The sequence below is a fragment of the Tamandua tetradactyla genome, chromosome 2 (assembly GCF_023851605.1).
Source record: "Tamandua tetradactyla isolate mTamTet1 chromosome 2, mTamTet1.pri, whole genome shotgun sequence".
NCBI classification, from domain to species: domain Eukaryota; kingdom Metazoa; phylum Chordata; class Mammalia; order Pilosa; family Myrmecophagidae; genus Tamandua; species Tamandua tetradactyla.
Window position 1 is genome coordinate 119,164,429 of NC_135328.1, and position 18,350 is coordinate 119,182,778.

The 18,350-nt window shown below is 39.8% G+C and overlaps 1 protein-coding gene across 5 annotated transcripts in view; it reads left to right on the plus strand.

Annotated features, from left to right (window-relative positions):
- LOC143673742 (cytosolic carboxypeptidase 1) overlaps nucleotides 1-18,350 on the plus strand; it is a 262,732-nt gene that overhangs the window by 16,775 nt on the left and 227,607 nt on the right. For all 5 annotated transcript variants that reach the window (XR_013170577.1, XM_077148653.1, XM_077148656.1 and 2 more), the window contains exon 2: nucleotides 17,929-17,993. Coding sequence is in view for 4 of the 5 variants with exons in the window: in XM_077148653.1 (XP_077004768.1) it covers nucleotides 17,962-17,993 (32 nt within the window). In the remaining variant the exon portion in view is untranslated. The remainder of the gene's footprint in view (nucleotides 1-17,928; nucleotides 17,994-18,350) is intronic.

Here is an 18,350-nt window from a genome sequence, read left to right on the forward strand (position 1 = left end):
CCTGTTATTACCTCCTTTATTTCTGTGAGATCAGTAGTTATGTCTCCTCTTCCACTTCTGATCTTATTTATTTGCATCCTCTCTCTTCTTCTTTTTGTCAATGTTGCTAAGGGCCCATCAATCTTATTGATTTTCTCATAGAACCAACTTCTGGCCTTATTGATTTTCTCTATTGTTTTCATGTTTTCAATTTCATTTATTTCTGCTCTAATCTTTGTTATTTCTTTCCTTTTGCTTGCTTTGGGATTAGTTTGCTGTTCTTTCTCCAGTTCTTCCAAGTGGACAGTTAATTCCTGCATTTTTGCCTTTTCTTCTTTTCTGATAAAGGCATTTAGGGCAATAAATTTCCCTCTTAGCACTGCCTTTGCTACGTCCCATAAGTTTTGATATGTTGTGTTTTCATTTTCATTCGCCTCTAGGTATTTACTAATTTCTCTTGCAATTTCTTCTTTGACCCACTTGTTGTTTAAGAGTGTGTTGTTGAACCTCCATGTATTTGTGAATTTTCTGGCACTCCGTCTATTATTGATTTCCAACTTCATTCCTTTATGATCCTACAAAGTGTTGTGTATGATTTCAATCTTTTAAAATTTGTTAAGACTTGCTTTGTGGCCCAGCATGTGGTCTATCTTTGAGAATGATCCATGAGCACTTGAGAAAAAGGTGTATCCTGCTGTTGTGGGATGTAATGTCCTATAAATGTCTGTTAAGTCTAGCTCATTTATATTAATATTCAGATTCTCTATTTCTTTTTTTTTTTTTTTTTTTTTTTAAAGGAAAGACATAGAGAAAGAAGGAAGGAAGGAAGAAAGGGAAACATTTTTAAACATTTTCTTGTTTTTATTGTATTCTGTTTCTCCGTTTTTGTTACATGGGCTGGGGCCGGGAATCGAACCGAGGTCCTCCGGCATAGCAGGCAAGCACTTTGCCCGCTGAGCCACCGCGGCCCGCCCCTCTATTTCTTTATTGATCCTCTGTCTAGATGTTCTGTCCATTGATGAGAGTGGGGAATTGAAGTCTCCAACTATCATGGTATATGTGTCTATTTCCCGTTTCAGTGTTTGCAGTGTATTCCTCACGTATTTTGGGGCATTCTGGTTCGGTGCATAAATATTTATGATTTTTATGTCTTCTTGTTTAATTGTTCCTTTTATTAGTATATAGTGTCCTTCTTTGTCTCTTTTAACTGTTTTACATTTGAAGTCTAATTTGTTGGATATTAGTATAGCCACTCCTGCTCTTTTCTGGTTGTTATTTGCATGAAATATCTTTTCCCAATCTTTCACTTTCAACCTATATTTATCTTTAGGTCTAAGATGTGTTTCCTGTAGACAGCATATAGAAGGATCCTGTTTTTTAATCCATTCTGCCAGTCTGTGTCTTTTGATTGGGAAATTCAGTCCATTAACATTTAGTGTTATTACTGTTTGGATAATATTTTCCTCTACCATTTTGCCTCTTACCAGATATCATATCTGACTTGCCTTCTTTCTACACTGTTCTCCATACCTCTCTCTTCTGTCTTTTCGTATCTGACTCTAGTGCTCCCTTTAGTATTTCTTGCAGAGCTGGTCTCTTGGTCACAAATTCTCTCAGTGACTTTTTGTCTGAGAGTGTTTTAATTTCTCCCTCATTTTTGAAGGACAATTTTGTTGGATATAGGAGTCTTGGTTGGCAGTTTTTTCTTTTAGTAACTTAAATATATCATCCCACTGTCTTCTAGCTTCCATGGTTTCTGCTGAGAAATCTACACATAGTCTTATTGGGTTTCCCTTGTATGTGATGGATTGTTTTTCTCTTGGTGCTTTCAAGATCCTCTCTTTCTCTTTGACCTCTGACATTCTAACTAGTAAGTGTCTTGGTGAATGCCTATTTGGGTCTAATCTCTTTGGGGTGCGCTGCACTTCTTGGATCTGTAATTTTAGGTCTTTCATAAGAGTTGGGAAATTTTCAGTGATAATTTCTTCCATTAGTTTTTCTCCTCCTTTTCCCTTCTCTTCTCCTTCTGGGACACCCACAACACGTATATTTGTGCGGTTCATATTGTCCTTGAGTTCCCTGATGCCCTGTTCAAATTTTTCCATTCTTTTCCCTATAGTTTCTGTTTCTTTTTGGAATTCAGATGTTCCATCCTCCAAATCACTAATTCTATCTTCTGTCTCTTTAAATCTATCATTGTAGGTATCCATTGTTTTTTCCATCTTTTCTACTTTATCCTTCACTTCCACAAGCTCTGTGATTTGTTTTTTCAGTTTTTCTATTTCTTCTTTATGTTCAGCCCATGTCTTCTTCATGTCCTCCCTCAATTTATCGATTTCGTTTTTAAAGAGGTTTTCTATTTCTGTTCGTATATGCAGCATTAGTTGTTTCAGCTCCTGTATCTCATTTGAACTATTGGTTTGTTCCTTTGACTGGGCCATATTTTCAGTTTTCTGAGCGTGATCCGTTATTCTGCTGGCGTCTGGGCATTTAGTCAGATTTCCCTGGGTGTTGGACCCCACAGGTTGAAAGATTTTTCTGTGAAATCTCTGGATTCTGTTTTTCTTATCCTTCCCAGTAGGTGGCGCTCGTGGCACACGTTTGTCTACGGGTTCCACCAGTAAAAATTGCTGTGAGTGCCAGCAATTTTTGAAAAACTTTGGAAAACTCTTGCCGTGGGGGAGGTTCGGCAGTGGAACCGACTTGGAAGAGTGCCAACCGTCCCGGGGGTCCGAACGCGGGGAGGGTCGCCGGCTGCCGCAACCCGAGGGGACCGCCTGCCCAATTCTGCCAGCTGGCCTGGGAAGGAGGAAGGGAGGGACTCCGGCCGCTTTCTGTCCCGCCCGGGAAAGCCTGCGCCCCTCGGCGATCTCACCGGAGCTGGTTCTCCCAGACAGTCATCCGTTCCAGGATGGGGTACGCCGTCCCTTTGATCTCCGTCATGGCTCCGGGAGCTGCTCTGTATCGTCTCCACTCCCTCAGTAGCTGTTCTGGAGGAGGAAAGGTGAGGGTGGCAAGGCTGTCGAGGCTGGTGGCGGAGGAGCCGGTGAAGGCGGAAGAGGGCACGGTGGTGGTTGGAGAGCCGCCGGAGCAGGATGAGAAAGGGAAGGATAAGATGGCGGATGGAGCGCTGCCGGAGCAGAAGGGGGAAGAGGGAGAGGAGGGCAGGCTGGGTGGCGGGGGGCGTGAGTGCCGCGCTTGGCCGGCGGACAAAGAGGGAGAGGAGGGCGGGCTGGCTGGCAGGTGGCGTGAGCGCCGCGCCGGGCCGGCGGATAAAGAGGGAGAGGAGGGCCGGCTAGCTGGCGGGGGGTGTGAGTGCCGCGCCGGCGGACAAAGAAGGAGAGGAGGGTTGGCTGGCTGGTGGGGGGCGTGAGCGCCGCCCCGGCGGACAAAGAGGGAGAGGAGGGCTGGCTGGCTGGCGGGGGGTGTGAGTGCCGCCTGTTTGCTTTTTTTTGTTTTAAACAAGAGCACCATTCGCATGGAACCATGGGTCACTCTTAGCACCAGATGCCAATATGATTCCTCCAAGATAGACCTTTTTGTTTCCGTATAGGAAGACATACATTAAATATCCTATCCTTTGCTTGCTTAGATCAGCAGAAAAATTTTATTGACTTTACCATCATTTAAAAAGAATTTTAAATATTACAGTATAATGTTGGTGAGGTCTGGTGATGCATCAGTCTAGACAGAGAAATAGTTGTTTTTTCCTTTACTCATAGGTCTTTAGCATCAAGTGATGTCAATATGTTGACTCTTCTTACTGGTATTGTACTGCAGAATCTCTTTCAATTTCTCCTACTACATAATGTGTAAACATTTTATTCTGTGTAATTTCACGTTGGCTTTATTAGATTCTCATCAATGGTGTGACTTTCCCTTTTCTGATCAGTAAGTTCTGCTACTAAGTACTTTGATGCCTGAGTTTCTTCACTGTGTTTCTTTTTTTTTTATTTGGGGAGGGCAGGCACTGGGAATAGAACCTGGGACTCTGGCATGGTAGGCAAGAATTCTGCCACTGAGCCACTATCACACTACCCTGTATTTCATTCTTTAAAGGAAGAGTTTTATTCTGTTTGTTTTGAGATTCCAATAGTCATTTAAAACATCACCTTTATTTGTCAAATGACTGTAATTTGTACTTATATCTTTTGAATATTGTTTGAACCGTTGTTGCTTTTGTAAAGGTGTTTACCACAAATAACACAAAATAGAACAGGACAACTTGGATTTCTAACATTATATGGCCCAATTAACACCACCTGGAATTGCACTATGCCACACAAACTTACTTTCATAGGAACACAGAATATACAAGGAGCACTGGGAGCCAACTGGGCCTATAAGGTGGTCCTGTTTGGAAATCAAATGACTTTCTCAATCTGTCTTCCCTTTGACCTACCCTAGGCAGTATTTATTCCATCATCTTTGTTTTTGGAGAATTTTTTACTCGAGGTGACTTTCTAACCTTGATGGACTTTGGGTGGCCCTGGGAAAGGGCAGTATGATAACACCAATGTATTTCTTCCCAGGTTAATTTTGCAATTCGGCTTCTCATTATTGCTTCTATCTTCTATAAGGTGTATAAGTGTTTTTTAAGGAAACCCTGAAGGAGGGCAGTCCCCTTCAAATATTTCTTAAGGTCTAGCCAGAACTTGGGAACTTCAGACTTACTTAGTTTACTTCTGGGTAAGCTTGCCAGGTTTTGTTGTAATGGTAAGTATGTTGGTATCAGATTGGGAGGCAACTCATCCATGGAAAGTGAAGTTAGGTTTCCCTTTTAATTTGCTTTTCATGAGAATTGCCTTTGTTGGAGCATGAAAGAGCTATGATTATTAATTGTGGTCCGGCAGTATTTTAATTGTTTCAAAGCCATTTCTCTTGAGTGTTTTGTGAAGTTTGTGATTGATATTGAGAAAAATGAAATCCTTGACCTATCAGGAAAGAATTCCCAAGCTGGTTGTAGGTCCTGAGTCATTAGGCATGTTTTAGTGCTGGTGTTATTATGTTTTGTGTGTGACAATTCCTGAAAACATTGTTTAGTGGGTGTCCCCGTTTGAAAAGATTTATGTATCCTAGGAAAGCTATGTTTTAATCCTAATCAGTCTTGTGGGAACAACTGTTTCTTTTAATCCCTATTCAGCACTGTATGTCAGAAACTTGATTAGATTATCACCACAGAGATTTGACTCGCTCAGTGGTGGGTGTTAACTTTTGGATAGAGGGAGATATGACTCTACCCATTCAATGAGGGTCTTGATTAGTTTACTGGAATCCTTTAAAAGAGAAAGCATTTTGGAGAGAGTCCCTTTTTGAGAATGACAAGAGAACCATGAAGCAAACAGCACACGCCACCGGAGACCTTTGGAAATGAGGAAGAAATATACCCCCGGGAAAGCTTCATGAAAGGAGAAGCCTGGAGTGAAAGCAAGGAGATGTCACCATGTTTGCCATGTGCCTTTCCAGTTGAGAGAGAAACCCTGAACTTCATCAGTCTTCTTGAACCATCTTTCCCTGATGCCTTACATTGGACATTTTTATAGACTGCTTTAATTGGGACATTTTCTCACCCTTAGAACTGTGAACTAGCAACTTATTAAATTCCCTTTTTTTAATAAGCCATTCTGTTTCTGGTATATCACCTTCTGGCAGCTAGCAGACTAGAATAGTAGGTAAAGAGAACATCTGTGGCAATGTATCATTGACCATTTGGTTCACTTCCTTTCTCCTGTAGTAAGTGAAGTTTGTATTGGAGGAGGGAGGGCATCATTGTAATTGATAGGGAAAGAGACCTTTCTTTGTAAAGGCATGTATTATTGGAAGGATTTGTGTTTTTTATCATCCTAACAATCAGTAAGAGCTATACTTTTATCTCTGTAATCCTGAAGACTTGTTGGTATTCGCTCTGTATGATCACAGTCTTGATTTATATGTACCAATTATGGGCATCTTGATTATAATATTGAGTGTACATTAATTATCTTTTGGCATTCCTTAAGTGAGACTTGCTAGGTAGATTGCCCTGTTTCTTTGGTGGTATTACTAATATGGTATTTTGTTTAACTTGAGGCAGGAGGTGGCCCATGGGTTTGAAGAGACGTATTGGTTATTACCGGTGTTATGGAGACTGGCTTAACTGAAAGAAGGTTATTAGTGGCAGCAGATATAGAAGAATTAGGCTCAGTGTTGATATCTAGAGTTGTTAGTAGGATTGACAAACCTGAATGGACAACAATGGTTCCCATTGCCCCCAAGAGAACTTTTTTTGCTCCTTTTATCATGAGGTGTTCATTAAGTTCGTTAAGACCCACCTGAAATGTACAGAGCCAAACCTCTGCAGAAATAATCTAACCAAATGTTCTCAATCAGATTCTACGAAGATTCCATGCACTAGAAATCTGGTTACTTTCCAGAAACCTACAACTTCCAGATGGCTTCCTAGGCCAGATAGATCCTGAAACACAGAGAGGCCAGCCTCTCCAGAATATCAACTAGTTCCATCCCCTGAACCCCACATTATTGACATGATTTCCAACATGAATAAGTTTAAATGAGCATAGCCCAAATAACCCTTAAGACTGGGAGAAAGATCAAAGGAGATGGTGCATTTAGTTACACGGAGAAGGTAGGGTTTAGCAAATGAATATGATTACTGAATCATTATATTGATACTTCTTTTAGTCTCCAGTGTCTTGGAACAGCTAGTAGTAAAACATAAAATTGTTTAATTGTAACTCATATGAAACTCTGAAATCTGTTCTTCAATTAATTGTTGTGCTTTGCTTTGAAATGTACTGCTTTTTTTGTATATATGTTTGTTCTAATTTGGTAGCTGCTGCGATGTGATATCCCGGAAACAGAATGGCTTTGAAAAAGGGACATTTATTAATTTGAAAATTTACAGTTCTTAAGGCTGTGAAAATGTTCCAATTAAAGCAAGTCTATAAAAGTGTCCAAATTAAAATACCCTCACTCAAGAAGGCTGATGAAGTTCAGGGTTTCTCTCTCAACTGGAAGGGCACATGGTGAACATGGTGCCATGGCGTCTTGTGGTTCTCATGGATCTCTCCAAAATGTTTCCTCTTTTAAAGGATTCCAGTAAACTGATTAAGACCCAACTGGAACGGGTGGAGTCACATCTCCCTTGATCAAAGGTTAATACCCACAGTTGGATGTGCCTCACCTCATTGGGAGATAATCTAATCAAGTTTCCAACCTACAGTATTGAATAGAGATGAAAAGAAATGACTGTCTCTGCAAGGTAGTTGAGGATTAAAGCATGGCTTTTCTAGGGTACATAATCCTTTCAAACCAGCATATTCCATCCTCTGGCCCCTGAAAATGATGTGTTTTCCCATATACAAAATACATTCATTCCATCACAATATCAGAAAGCCTTAAAACATCTCAGTACCAAATACCAATGCAACACAAAGTCAGAAACGGTGCAAAATCTCATCAAAGTCAGCTACAGGCATGGTCTGTTCTAAGGCAAAATTCTCTTATAGCTCTAGGTCTGTAAAACTCAGAATGAGTTAGTTCCTGTCAACATAAAATGGAGAGACAGTCACAGGATACATATTCCAATTTCCATAGGGAGAAATTGGAAGGAACATAGGGGTCACTGGACCCAAGCAGTTTTGAAAACCTTCAGGGTAAAGTCCATTAGATTTCAAAGTCTGAGAGTCATTTATCTTCAGGGCTTTAGAAAGAGGCAGTCCCACCCTTTCTAAGGGTCTGTACAGCCACCTGCCTCTCTCCTGGGGGGACATTGGGGAGACCCACTTTTTTCTTGGATCCACCCTCTCCAAGTATTGGGGCTGTACCTGGCTCTCTGCCGTCTCTGGGGCACATGCTCAGCCTCTCCTTGTGGTGGCAGCCAGGCTCTCCCCAATCCCCAAGGAATGTGCTCCACCTTCTTCAAGGCCTGCGGTGACACAACTCTTCCACTGCAATGAGGTGGAAGGCCTACCCTCTCCCTTCAGGGCAAACTCACCCTTTCCAAGTACTTAGGTGGGCCCAGTCTCCTGGCCTAAGACTTCTTGACTTCAGCCTCCAGTCTCCATTGTTCTACCTCTGAAGATATTTTGCCTTTACATTTTCTATTTTCTAAACTCACAGTTGAGACTGGTAGCAGTTCTGTTTATACAGGTCCCACAGCACTCTTCACTTTTTTTTTTTAACATGGGCAGGCACCAGTAAATGAACCTGGGTCTCCAGCATGGCAGGTAAGAACTCTTGTTCACTTTTTATGTTGTAAGCAAGGGTCCTGCCATTCAGACAGAAGGAGTTTTCACAAATCCTTTTTTGATAACTCCATTTTCAATCCTGGCTTTTTCTGAAATGGCTGATTTAACCACATTTGGTTAAATCCTCACATGGGATACTATTCTCTGGTGTCGCCCTTCCTGGAAGCACAGAATTTTACAGAACATCAATTTCTGATTCCTTTCTACCCAACAATTCAGTTCTTAACTTATCTCTTTCCTGTCGCATTTCACTGTAAGCTACAAGGAGAAACCAGGCTGTATTTTCCACATTTAATTTGGAAATCTCTTCTGTGAAATATCGAAGTTCATGGCTTTTAAGATCTGCCTTCCAGCCAAGCCGCTAGGCAATTTTGCCAAGTTATCAGCCATTTTAAAACAAAGACTGCCGTCCTTTCAGTTTACAATAACACATGCCTCATCTCTGTCCAAGTCTATATCAGAAATGTCACTAAGGTCCATATTTCTTCCAACAGTCTCTTCAAAGCATTCTGGGCCTTTTCTATCAAGCTTTTCACAACTCCTCCAGAATCTTCCCCTGTCCACTTAAAAACTTCTTCCAACATGTTTGGTATTTACAAACCACAGTACCCCACTTCTGGTACCAAAATCTGTTCTAGTTTGCTAGCTGCCAGAATGCGATATCCCAGGAACAGAACAGCTTTTAAAAACTTAGGGGGAATTTATTAAGTTGCAAATTTACAGTTCTAAGGCCATGGAAATGTTCCAATTAATGCAACTCTATAAAAATGTTCAAATTAAGGCACCCAAACTGTGTAGACTTGCAGACCGCCACCTGTCCCCAAATTAAGGCACCAGCAGGAGGTTACCTTCACTTAAGAAAGGCCAGTGAAGGTCAGGGTTTCTCTCTCAACTGGAAAGGCATATGGCGAACATGGCAATATCTACTAGCTTTCTCACCAGGCTTTTTGTTTCATTGAAATTCCCTCAGGGCATTTTCCTTCTTCATCTTAAACGGTCTCTGACTGTGAACCATTGATTGTATACTCTTGATAATTGCATGGTATGTGAATATATAATATATATATCCATAAAATTGCATTAAAATTAGAAACACGAAAACAAAAAATAAATTAGAAAAAGAAAAATGTTAGTCTTATGACTTTATAATTATACATTGCATTTAAAATGTTTTCTAAGAATGTTTGGATATGTTGAGTCAAAATTTGATTAATCACGTATCTATTTTAATAAATTATGTACTATCTTCAAAAAGAAAGCCTCACCCATAATTGGGTATGTCATATCTCCACAGAAACAACCCAATCAAAGATTCCATCCTAAATGTTAGGTCTACCCCACAAGATTGGATTAGGAGTAAAAGAGCTTGGCTTTTCTGTTCTTTTAACAGAACAGAAAACCAGCACATTGTACCCTCAGTTTCAAACCATCACATTATATCCTCTGAATCCCAAAAAGTCATGTTCTTTCCATATACAAAATATATTCATTGCATCACAATATCACAAAAGTCTGAAACTATTTCAATAATAATAGACAGTATAAAATCTCATCAAAATAAGCCACAGGCATGATTTGTCCTAAGGCAAAATTCTCTTCTGGCTGTGGACCTGTGAAGCTTAAACAAGTTGTCTGCTTCCAGTACACAATGGAGGGACAATCATAGGATAAACATTCCCATTACCGTAGGGAGAAATTGGAAGGAACACAGGTTGCTGGACCCAAACATTTCCAAAAACTGCAGGACAGACTCCCTTAGATTTCAAAGTCCACGGGCCCTTCATCACCCTCAGGGCTTAGAAGAGGAGCAGTCCTACCCTTTACAAGGGCTTCTGCAATGGCCCTGTTCTCTCCAATGTGGGAATGATGCTTGCAACCTTGGGAAACATTGCGAAGACCACCTTTTTCTCGACTCTACCCCCTCCAAGCATTGGTGCAGCACTCTGACTCTCTTCTGTCTCTGAGGCACATGCTCAACTCTCTCAGATCACTGGAGTGACAGTGAGGCTCTGCCCAATGCTCCAGGAATGTGCTCTACTTTCTCTGAGACTCAAGGAGATGAAACTCTTCTGCCTGTCCCCTGCCTCCAGGGTAAACTCACCCTTTCCATGTGGATGTGCAGGTCCTTTCTCCTGGTCCAAGATTTCTTGACTTCAGACCTTAGCTTCCATGGTTTTACTGCTGAAGTTTTTTTTTTTTTCCTTCAGTTTGTCCCTTTTAGTTCAGATTGGCAGTGGTTCCATTTATACAGATCTCACAAAAAATGTTTGTTTAGCATGTGCTATACAGGGGTTAAAGCCATCAGACAATAGGACTTAACAGAGATCTTTTCTGTTTAACTCCTATCTCCAATCCTGGCTTGTCTTGACATGGCTGACTGGTTCCATGTTTGGTTCAATCCTCATGTGTGCCGTTGCTGCTGCTGCTGGGGTCTCTGTTTCTGAAAACTCAGAACTTTTCAGACCATCAATTTCTGGCTATTTTGTACCCAAGAGTTCAGTTCTCAATTTATCTCCTTCCTGTTGGATTTTAATCTAAGCTACAAGAAGAAGCCGGGCTGCATTTCCATATTTAGTTTGAAGATTTCCTCAACTAGATATCCTAGCTGGTTGCTTTCAAATTCTCCCTTCCGTCTAGCACCAGGACTCAATTTTGCCAAATTCTCTGCAACTTTAAAACAAGGATTCCCTTTCTTCCAGTTTGCAATGATGCATTGCTTATTTCTAAGCCCCTCATCAGAAGTATCTTTAATGTCTGTATTTCTCTTAAAAGCATTCTAGGCCTTCTCTGTCAAGCTTCTCACAACTCTTCCAGAATCTTCCCCTTATCCATTTCAAAAGCCTTTCCAACAAGTTTGGTTTTTGCAACCCACAGCATCCCACTTCTCTGGTACCAGAATGTGTTTAAATCTGTTTTGGTTTATTCAAGCTGCTGGAATGCAATATTCCAGAAATGGATTGGCTTTAATAAAGGGGATTAATTAAGTCACAAGTTTATAGTTCTGTGCTGGTTTGAAATGATGTATGTACCCTAGAAAATCCATGTTTTAATCCTAATCCCATTTTGTAAAGGCAGCCATTTCTTCTAATCCCTATTCGGTATGTATGTTTCAAATGTAATGAGATCATCTCCCTGGAGATGTGATTTAATGAAGAGTGGTTGTTAAACTGGATTAGGTAGAGGCATGTCTTCACCCATTTGAGTGGGTCTTGATTAGTTTCTGAAGTCCTATAAAAGAGGAAACATTTTGGAGAATGGGAGATTCACAGAGAACAGAGCAGAATGACATAGCCATGAGAAGCAGAGTCCACCAGCCAGCAGCCTTTGGAGATGAAGGAAAATGTCTCCCGGGGAGCTTCATGAAATAGGAAGCCAGGAGAAGAAGCTAGCAGATGATGCATGTTTGCCATGTGCTCTTCCAGATGAGAGAGGAACCCGGACCGTGTTCAACATGTGCCTTTCTGGATGTGACTGTGTTCGCCATGTACCTTCTCAGTTGAGACAGAAAACCTGAACTTCATTGGCTTTCTTGAACCAAGGTATCTTTCCCTGGATGCCTTAGAGTGTACATTTCCATAGACTTGTTTTAAATTGGGACATTTTCTTGGCCTTGGAACTGTAAACTGGCATCTGATTAAATTCCCCTTTTTAAAAGCCATTCTGTTTATGGTATATTGCATTCCGGCAACTAGGAAACTAGAAGTTCTAAGACCATAAAAATGTTGCAACTAAGGCATCCAAGAAAGATATTTAAAAAAAAATTTTTTTTATTGATTTTTAAATTAAAAAAATATATAACAAAGAAATACAAACATTCTTAACATATGATCACTCCGTTCTACATTTATAATCAGTAATTCACAGTATCATCACATAGTTGCATATTCGTCATCATGATCATTTCTTAGAACAGTTGCATCAATTCAGAAAAAGAAATAAAAAGACAACGGAAAACGAAATAAAACGAAAACAGGAAAAAAAATGATATATACCATACCCCTTCCCTTTCATTGATCACTAGCATTTCAAACTAAATTTATTTATTTATTTATTTATTTATTTATTTTTTTTTTTAAAGGGAGAAAGGGAAGGAAAGACAGAGAGAAGGAAGGAAGGATGGGAGGAAGAAAGGGAAACATCTTTAAACATTTTCTTGTTTTATTATATTTTGTTTGTTTGTTTGTTTTTTACATGGGCTGGGGCCGGGAATCGAACCGAGGTCCTCCGGCATGGCAGGCAAGCACTCTTGCCCGCTGAGCCACCGCGGCCCGCCCCTCAAACTAAATTTATTTTAACATTTGTTCCCCCTTGTGCTGGTTTGAAAGGAAGTATGCCCCCTAAGAAAAGTCATGTTTTAATATAAATCCCATTTCTTAAAGGTAGAATAGTCTCTATTCAATGCTGTGTATTTGGGACTGTGATGGGATCATCTCCCTGGTTGATGAGATTTAGTTAAGAACGGTTGTTAAACTGGATTAGGGGATGATATGTCTCCACCCATCTGAGTGGGTCTTGATTAGTTTCTGAAGTCCTATAAAAGAGGAAACATTTTGGAGAATGAGAGACTCAGAGAGAGCAGAGAATGCTGCAGCACCACGAAGCAGAGAGTCCACCAGCCAGCGACCTTTGGAGATGAAGAAGGGAAATGCCTCCCGGGGAGCTTTATGAAACCAGAAGCCAGGAGAGTAAGCTAGCAGATGACGCCATGTCTGCCATGTGCCCTTCCAGCCGAGAGAGAAGCCCTGACTGCGTTCGCCATGTGCCTTTCCAGATGAGAGAGAAACCCTGAACTTCATCGGCCTTCTTGAACCAAGGTATCTTTCCCTGGATGCCTTTGATTGGACTTTTCTATAGACTTGTTTTAATTCTCGGCCTTAGAACTGTAAACTAGCAACTCATTAAATCACCCCTTTTAAAAGCCATTCCGTTTCTGGTATATTGCATTCCAGCAGCTAGCAAACTAGAACACCCCTACTATTAATTTTTATTCTATATGTTATACTCATCTGCTGATAAGGTAGATAAAAGGAGCATCAGACACAAGGTTTTCACAATCAGTCACATTTTGAAAGCTATGTCATTATACAATCATCATCAAGAAACATGGCTACTGGAAGACAGCTGTACATTTTCAGGCAGTTCCCTCCAGCCTCTCCATTACATCTTGAATAACAAGGTCGTATCTACTTAATACGTAAGAAAAACTTCCAGGATAACCTCTGGACTCTGTTTGGAATCTCTCAGCCATTGATACTTTGTCTCATTTCACCCTTCCCCCCTTTTTTTGGAGAAGTTTTTCTCAATCCCTTGATCCTGAGTCTTAGCTCATTCTAGGATTTCTGTCCCATGTTACCAGGAAGGTCCACACCCCTGGGAGTCATGTCCCACGTAGATAGGGGGAGGGTGGTGAGTTTGCTTGTTGCATTGGCTGGAGAGAGAGGCCACATCTGCGTAACAAAAGAGGTTCTCTTGGGGGTGACTTTTAGGCCTAATTTTAAGTGGGCTTGACCTGTCGTGGGGTTAAGTTTCATTTGAAGAAACCCCAAGAGTGGGGGCTCAGCCTATGGCTTTGTTGTCCACACTGCTTGTGAGAATATCAAGAATTCACCTTGGGGAGGTTGAATTTTCCCCTGTTCTCACCGTTTACCGAAGGGGACTTTGCGAATACTCAAGAAAGATATTTGATTCCAAGGAATGGCCAAATGGCATCTGAGATTTCTTGTGTGCTGGGAAGGCCTATGACTGGCACCTGAGGTTCTTGCTTTGGTTTGTTTCTTTGTTTCTGATTCCAGTGGCTTCCTCTCTGAGCATCTGTGGGCCCTCACTTAGCTGCTCTGTGTTGGCTTTCTCCAGGTTCTGGCTTGCTTAGCATCTCATGGGAAGGTACAGGGCGACCCTTGCTGGGTTGCGGTTTGTAACATTCTCCCAGCATCTCTGTTGGCACTCTAATCATCTCTGTCAACATTCCAAGCATCTCCAAGTATCTGTGTCTGAGCTTTTACGCAAATATTTCCCTGTGCCGGCTCTTTTAAGGACTCTAGTAAGTTAAGACCCAACTTAAATGGGTGGGGCCAAACCTCTGTGGAAATAATCTAATCAAAAGGTCACACCCACAATTGAGTAGACCACATCACCATGCAAACAACCGAATCAAAATGTTCTACCCCAGACAATAGGTCTGCCCCCACACAGTAAGATTAGAATTAATAGAATATGGCTTTTCTGGGGTACAGAACAGATTATAACCAGCCCAGAGGGAGACTAGTGACAACAATGGCTTGGACCAAGTGCTAGTAGTAGGTGTGGTGAAGTGATCAGATTGTGGATGTATTTTGAAAGTCCAACTATTAGGACTTCCTGGTGGATTGAATGTTGGGTGAAAGAACTCATACATCCTATATCCTTTACCCCTCCCTCTCATTACCACTAGTATTTGTAATCTACCCCATTTTTTTAAACCCCTAATCCCCCTCTGTTACTTATTTTTGTCCTAATTTTTTTTTTTTTTGCTCATCTGTCCATACCCTGGATAAAAGGAACATCAGGCACAAGATTTTCACAATCACGTGGTCACTTGTCGCCTTAGACTTTAGCAATAAAAAAGTCAGTAAAAAGTGGACTCTGAGGCTATATGAGGGAGTTACATAGTTATACAGTCATTTTTAAGAATCAAGACTACTAGAATACAGTTCAACAGTTTCAGATACTTCCCTCTAGCCAATCCAATATACTGCAAAGTAAAAAGGGATATCTATATAGTGCATAAGAATAACCTCAAGGATAACATCTTGACTGTGATTGAAATCTGTCAGCCTGTGAGGCTTTATTTTATCTCATTGCTCTCTTCCCGCTTTTGGTCAGGAAGTCTTTCTCAATCCCATGATGCTGGGTCCTGGCTCATCCCTGAGAATCATGTTTCGTGTAGTTAGGGAGATTTATTCTCCTGGGAGTCATGACCCACTAGGACAGAGGGCAGTGAATTCACTTGCCAAGTTGTCTTAGAGAGAAAGGTCACTCCTGAACAACAAAAGAGGTTTTCTTGGGATGACTCTTAGGCATTATTACAAGTAGGTTTAAGCTGTCCTTTGCAGGAATAAGCTCTATTCGGGGTGAGCCCCAAGATTGAGGGCTCAGTCTGTTGAATTGGTTGTCCCCACTGCTTGTGAGAATATCAGAAATTCCCCAGATGGGGAAGTTGAATATTTCCCCCTTTCTCCCAAGCCCCGCAAGGGACTTTGCAAATATTTGTTTATTCTCTGCTCAGAAGAGAGAATTCTTGACAGTGAGTATTAACAACTCTTTAAGGAGAGAAATGAGGCAGTAGCTGTGTTGGGGAGGTGGAGCAGGATTTTTTTCTTCTTCTTCTAAGAGGTAGAAATAACAGCGTGATTGTATGATGATGAAAATGATCCAGTGAAGAGGAATTAGTACATTATTCTTATATTCCATGATCAGCTCATATATACTGTTAACTTTTTTTGCCCTTCCTTTGTTTTGCCACACTTGCCTGGCAATACCTGGAAATTGATGAAATCCAATACTTCTGCTAGGTGCTTGCTCTTTCTGTTACACTGTACTGTAGTGAGCACAAACTGTCACAGCAGGGAGAAGATTTTCCCTTTACTCTGTGGAGCTCTGGCCTTAGACTTTAGCAATAAAAAAGTCAGTAAAAAGTGGACTCTGAGGCTATATGTGGGAGAAACTGGCTTAGTCTCAAAATGATAGGATTGAGAACTGACTGTTTTTCTGAAGGACTTTACGTTCCAGAAAGCAGATTCATTTGGGTTTGTCAGTTTGTTTAGTGGAGAGTTCTCTGAATGTTTTCCCCAGGTGAGATGTTTGTCTGTTTGAGCATTTTCCACAGTGATGGGGTATAGAGGTATTGAGGCTATAGGAAGTTATTTGGAATTATAAAATGTGTTGGCCCTGTTTCTCAGTCTCTTCCTACATACTTTCACATTTCTGAGTCCTGACCTTCCTGGGTTTCTTCTCTGCTGAGTGGCTCCCCTTCTCCTTACTTTTAATGAAGTTTCTTATAATCTCCTCTTCCCCTCCTTACAATTTTTCTGCCACTATGAAGTTAAACATAATATTCCTTCTTTACTATCTACTTAAATCAGTCCTGGGAGGAAGGGGAGAGAAATGCCTGTCTTATCCTGAGTGAGCTGGATGTTTGGATTATTTCTTATATCCTGAAATAAAGTTTCCTGTGATGTAAGTAGTGAATGTTAATATTTTCAAGTCTATCAACTGTAAAAAATTTACAGTGAAAGATTCATGAGATATGCTGCTGATGTAGCTTTAGAAATAGTCACACCAGTAAAGTGACTTGCTGGCAGCAATACTTTTGAAAGCACATAGGACTTTTTCCCCTTTGGGTATATAATGATTCTAAATTACTTTGGAGATTGGGACTTAATTTTGGCTTTGAAGTAATTTTTTTAAAAAGAAGTCAAGTGAAAAAATAGTAACATTTAAAATTTCTCATTGTAAAAGTGTTCATGTGCTTTTTACACATAATCTGAATCTGTTTACTTTTTAAAAAAATTGAGTTGATAGGAAAATGAAAAAGAATCATGGGTGTATTTTGTTGAAGTAAAAGGTCTTTGTGTTTGTAGAAAAAATCCAGAACACCTGTATCTTCTAATTCTGTTAAGGACAACAATTTGAAGTCTGCTCTTTTGCACATCTTTTGTCCTTTAAATATACTATTACTAAATATTGTATGGTTTTGTGATTAGTTTGTTGGATTGGCAGTAATTTTTCTCTTTTAGTGATGCCATAAAATTCTCCTTCAGTAATCATTGATATATAAAATTAAAAGATATTCAAAGGTGTTTTTGTTTTATAGTTGCAAAATTAATCTGAAAAATTATAAACATTTTGTGAATTAAGATTTGAGATTGTTTTAAAATGTAGAATGTGTACTTTTTAAAGATGAAACCTGTTTGATTGAAAATGTACATTAAGTGCATTAAATAAGAAAATTTTATATGAGGTTTTTACTCTGTCTAAGCAATTTATTATGCATTTAAAAATGTTCTCCTATATAATAGTCATAATACTTTCAAGTATTAGACTACTATTTGAATGGTAGTAAGTACACTAATCAGTCATAGGATGCTTTGGTGGATTTAATATTTTAAAATATGCTACCAGAGAAAAGGAAGGATAGTTTGAATTGTCTCAAAAGAAATCTTAACACTATATTGTAAACTGTGTTATGTTAGTTATCTGCATTTTTGTAGCTCTAGGATTTTGATAACATTTCACTTGCCGATTTTAGTTACACGTTACATATTTAAGTGTTCTGCCAGAAGCACATGCAACTGAAATGTTCTCTTTTGGTTTCCAGTCTTATCTTGTGTTGCCTATAATCAAGAACTTTCAGTTGTATGGCTTTTTTTTTTTTCTTTTATAGTTGCAACAAAATGTATACATATCAGGGCAGTCCACGGTGGCCCAGTGGCAGGGTTCTCACCTGCCATGACAGGTTCATGACCTGGGTTCAATTCCCAGTGCCTGCTCATGCGGAAAAAAAAAAGGTATATATGACAAAATTTGCCATTTTAACAATTATTAAGTGTAAAGTTCATTATCATTAGTTATATTCAGTAGTTGCATGGCTTTTATGATGTTTAATGTATTGAAAGCAATTGCATAAGTATTTAACTTTTTTATGTTAACATTTTTCTTTTAGGTTATCTGCAATGGTGAGATGAAGTAACTTAAGATGAGCAAGTTAAAAGTGATACCAGAGAAAAGGTACTGTGTATATGTATAAATTACAGAATGTATAACAATATGTATAAATTATAGAAATAATACATGAAGTGATTATTTGAAAGTCATTAGTTAAAAATATTATTTATGTTTAAATAATAGTATATTTGTATTTTATTATTTTTGTTAAATGTTTAACCTTTCAGTTAAAGCAGGAATCATCAAACTGTGACCCAGTGACCAAATCTAACCCACTTCCTATTTTAGGATGGCCCGTGAGTTAAGAATGATTTTTACATTTTTTGTATTTTATATGTCATATCTAATTTTCCTTCTTTCTACACTCTTCTCCACACCTCTCTCTTCTGTCTTTTCGTATCTGTCTCTAGTGCTCCCTTT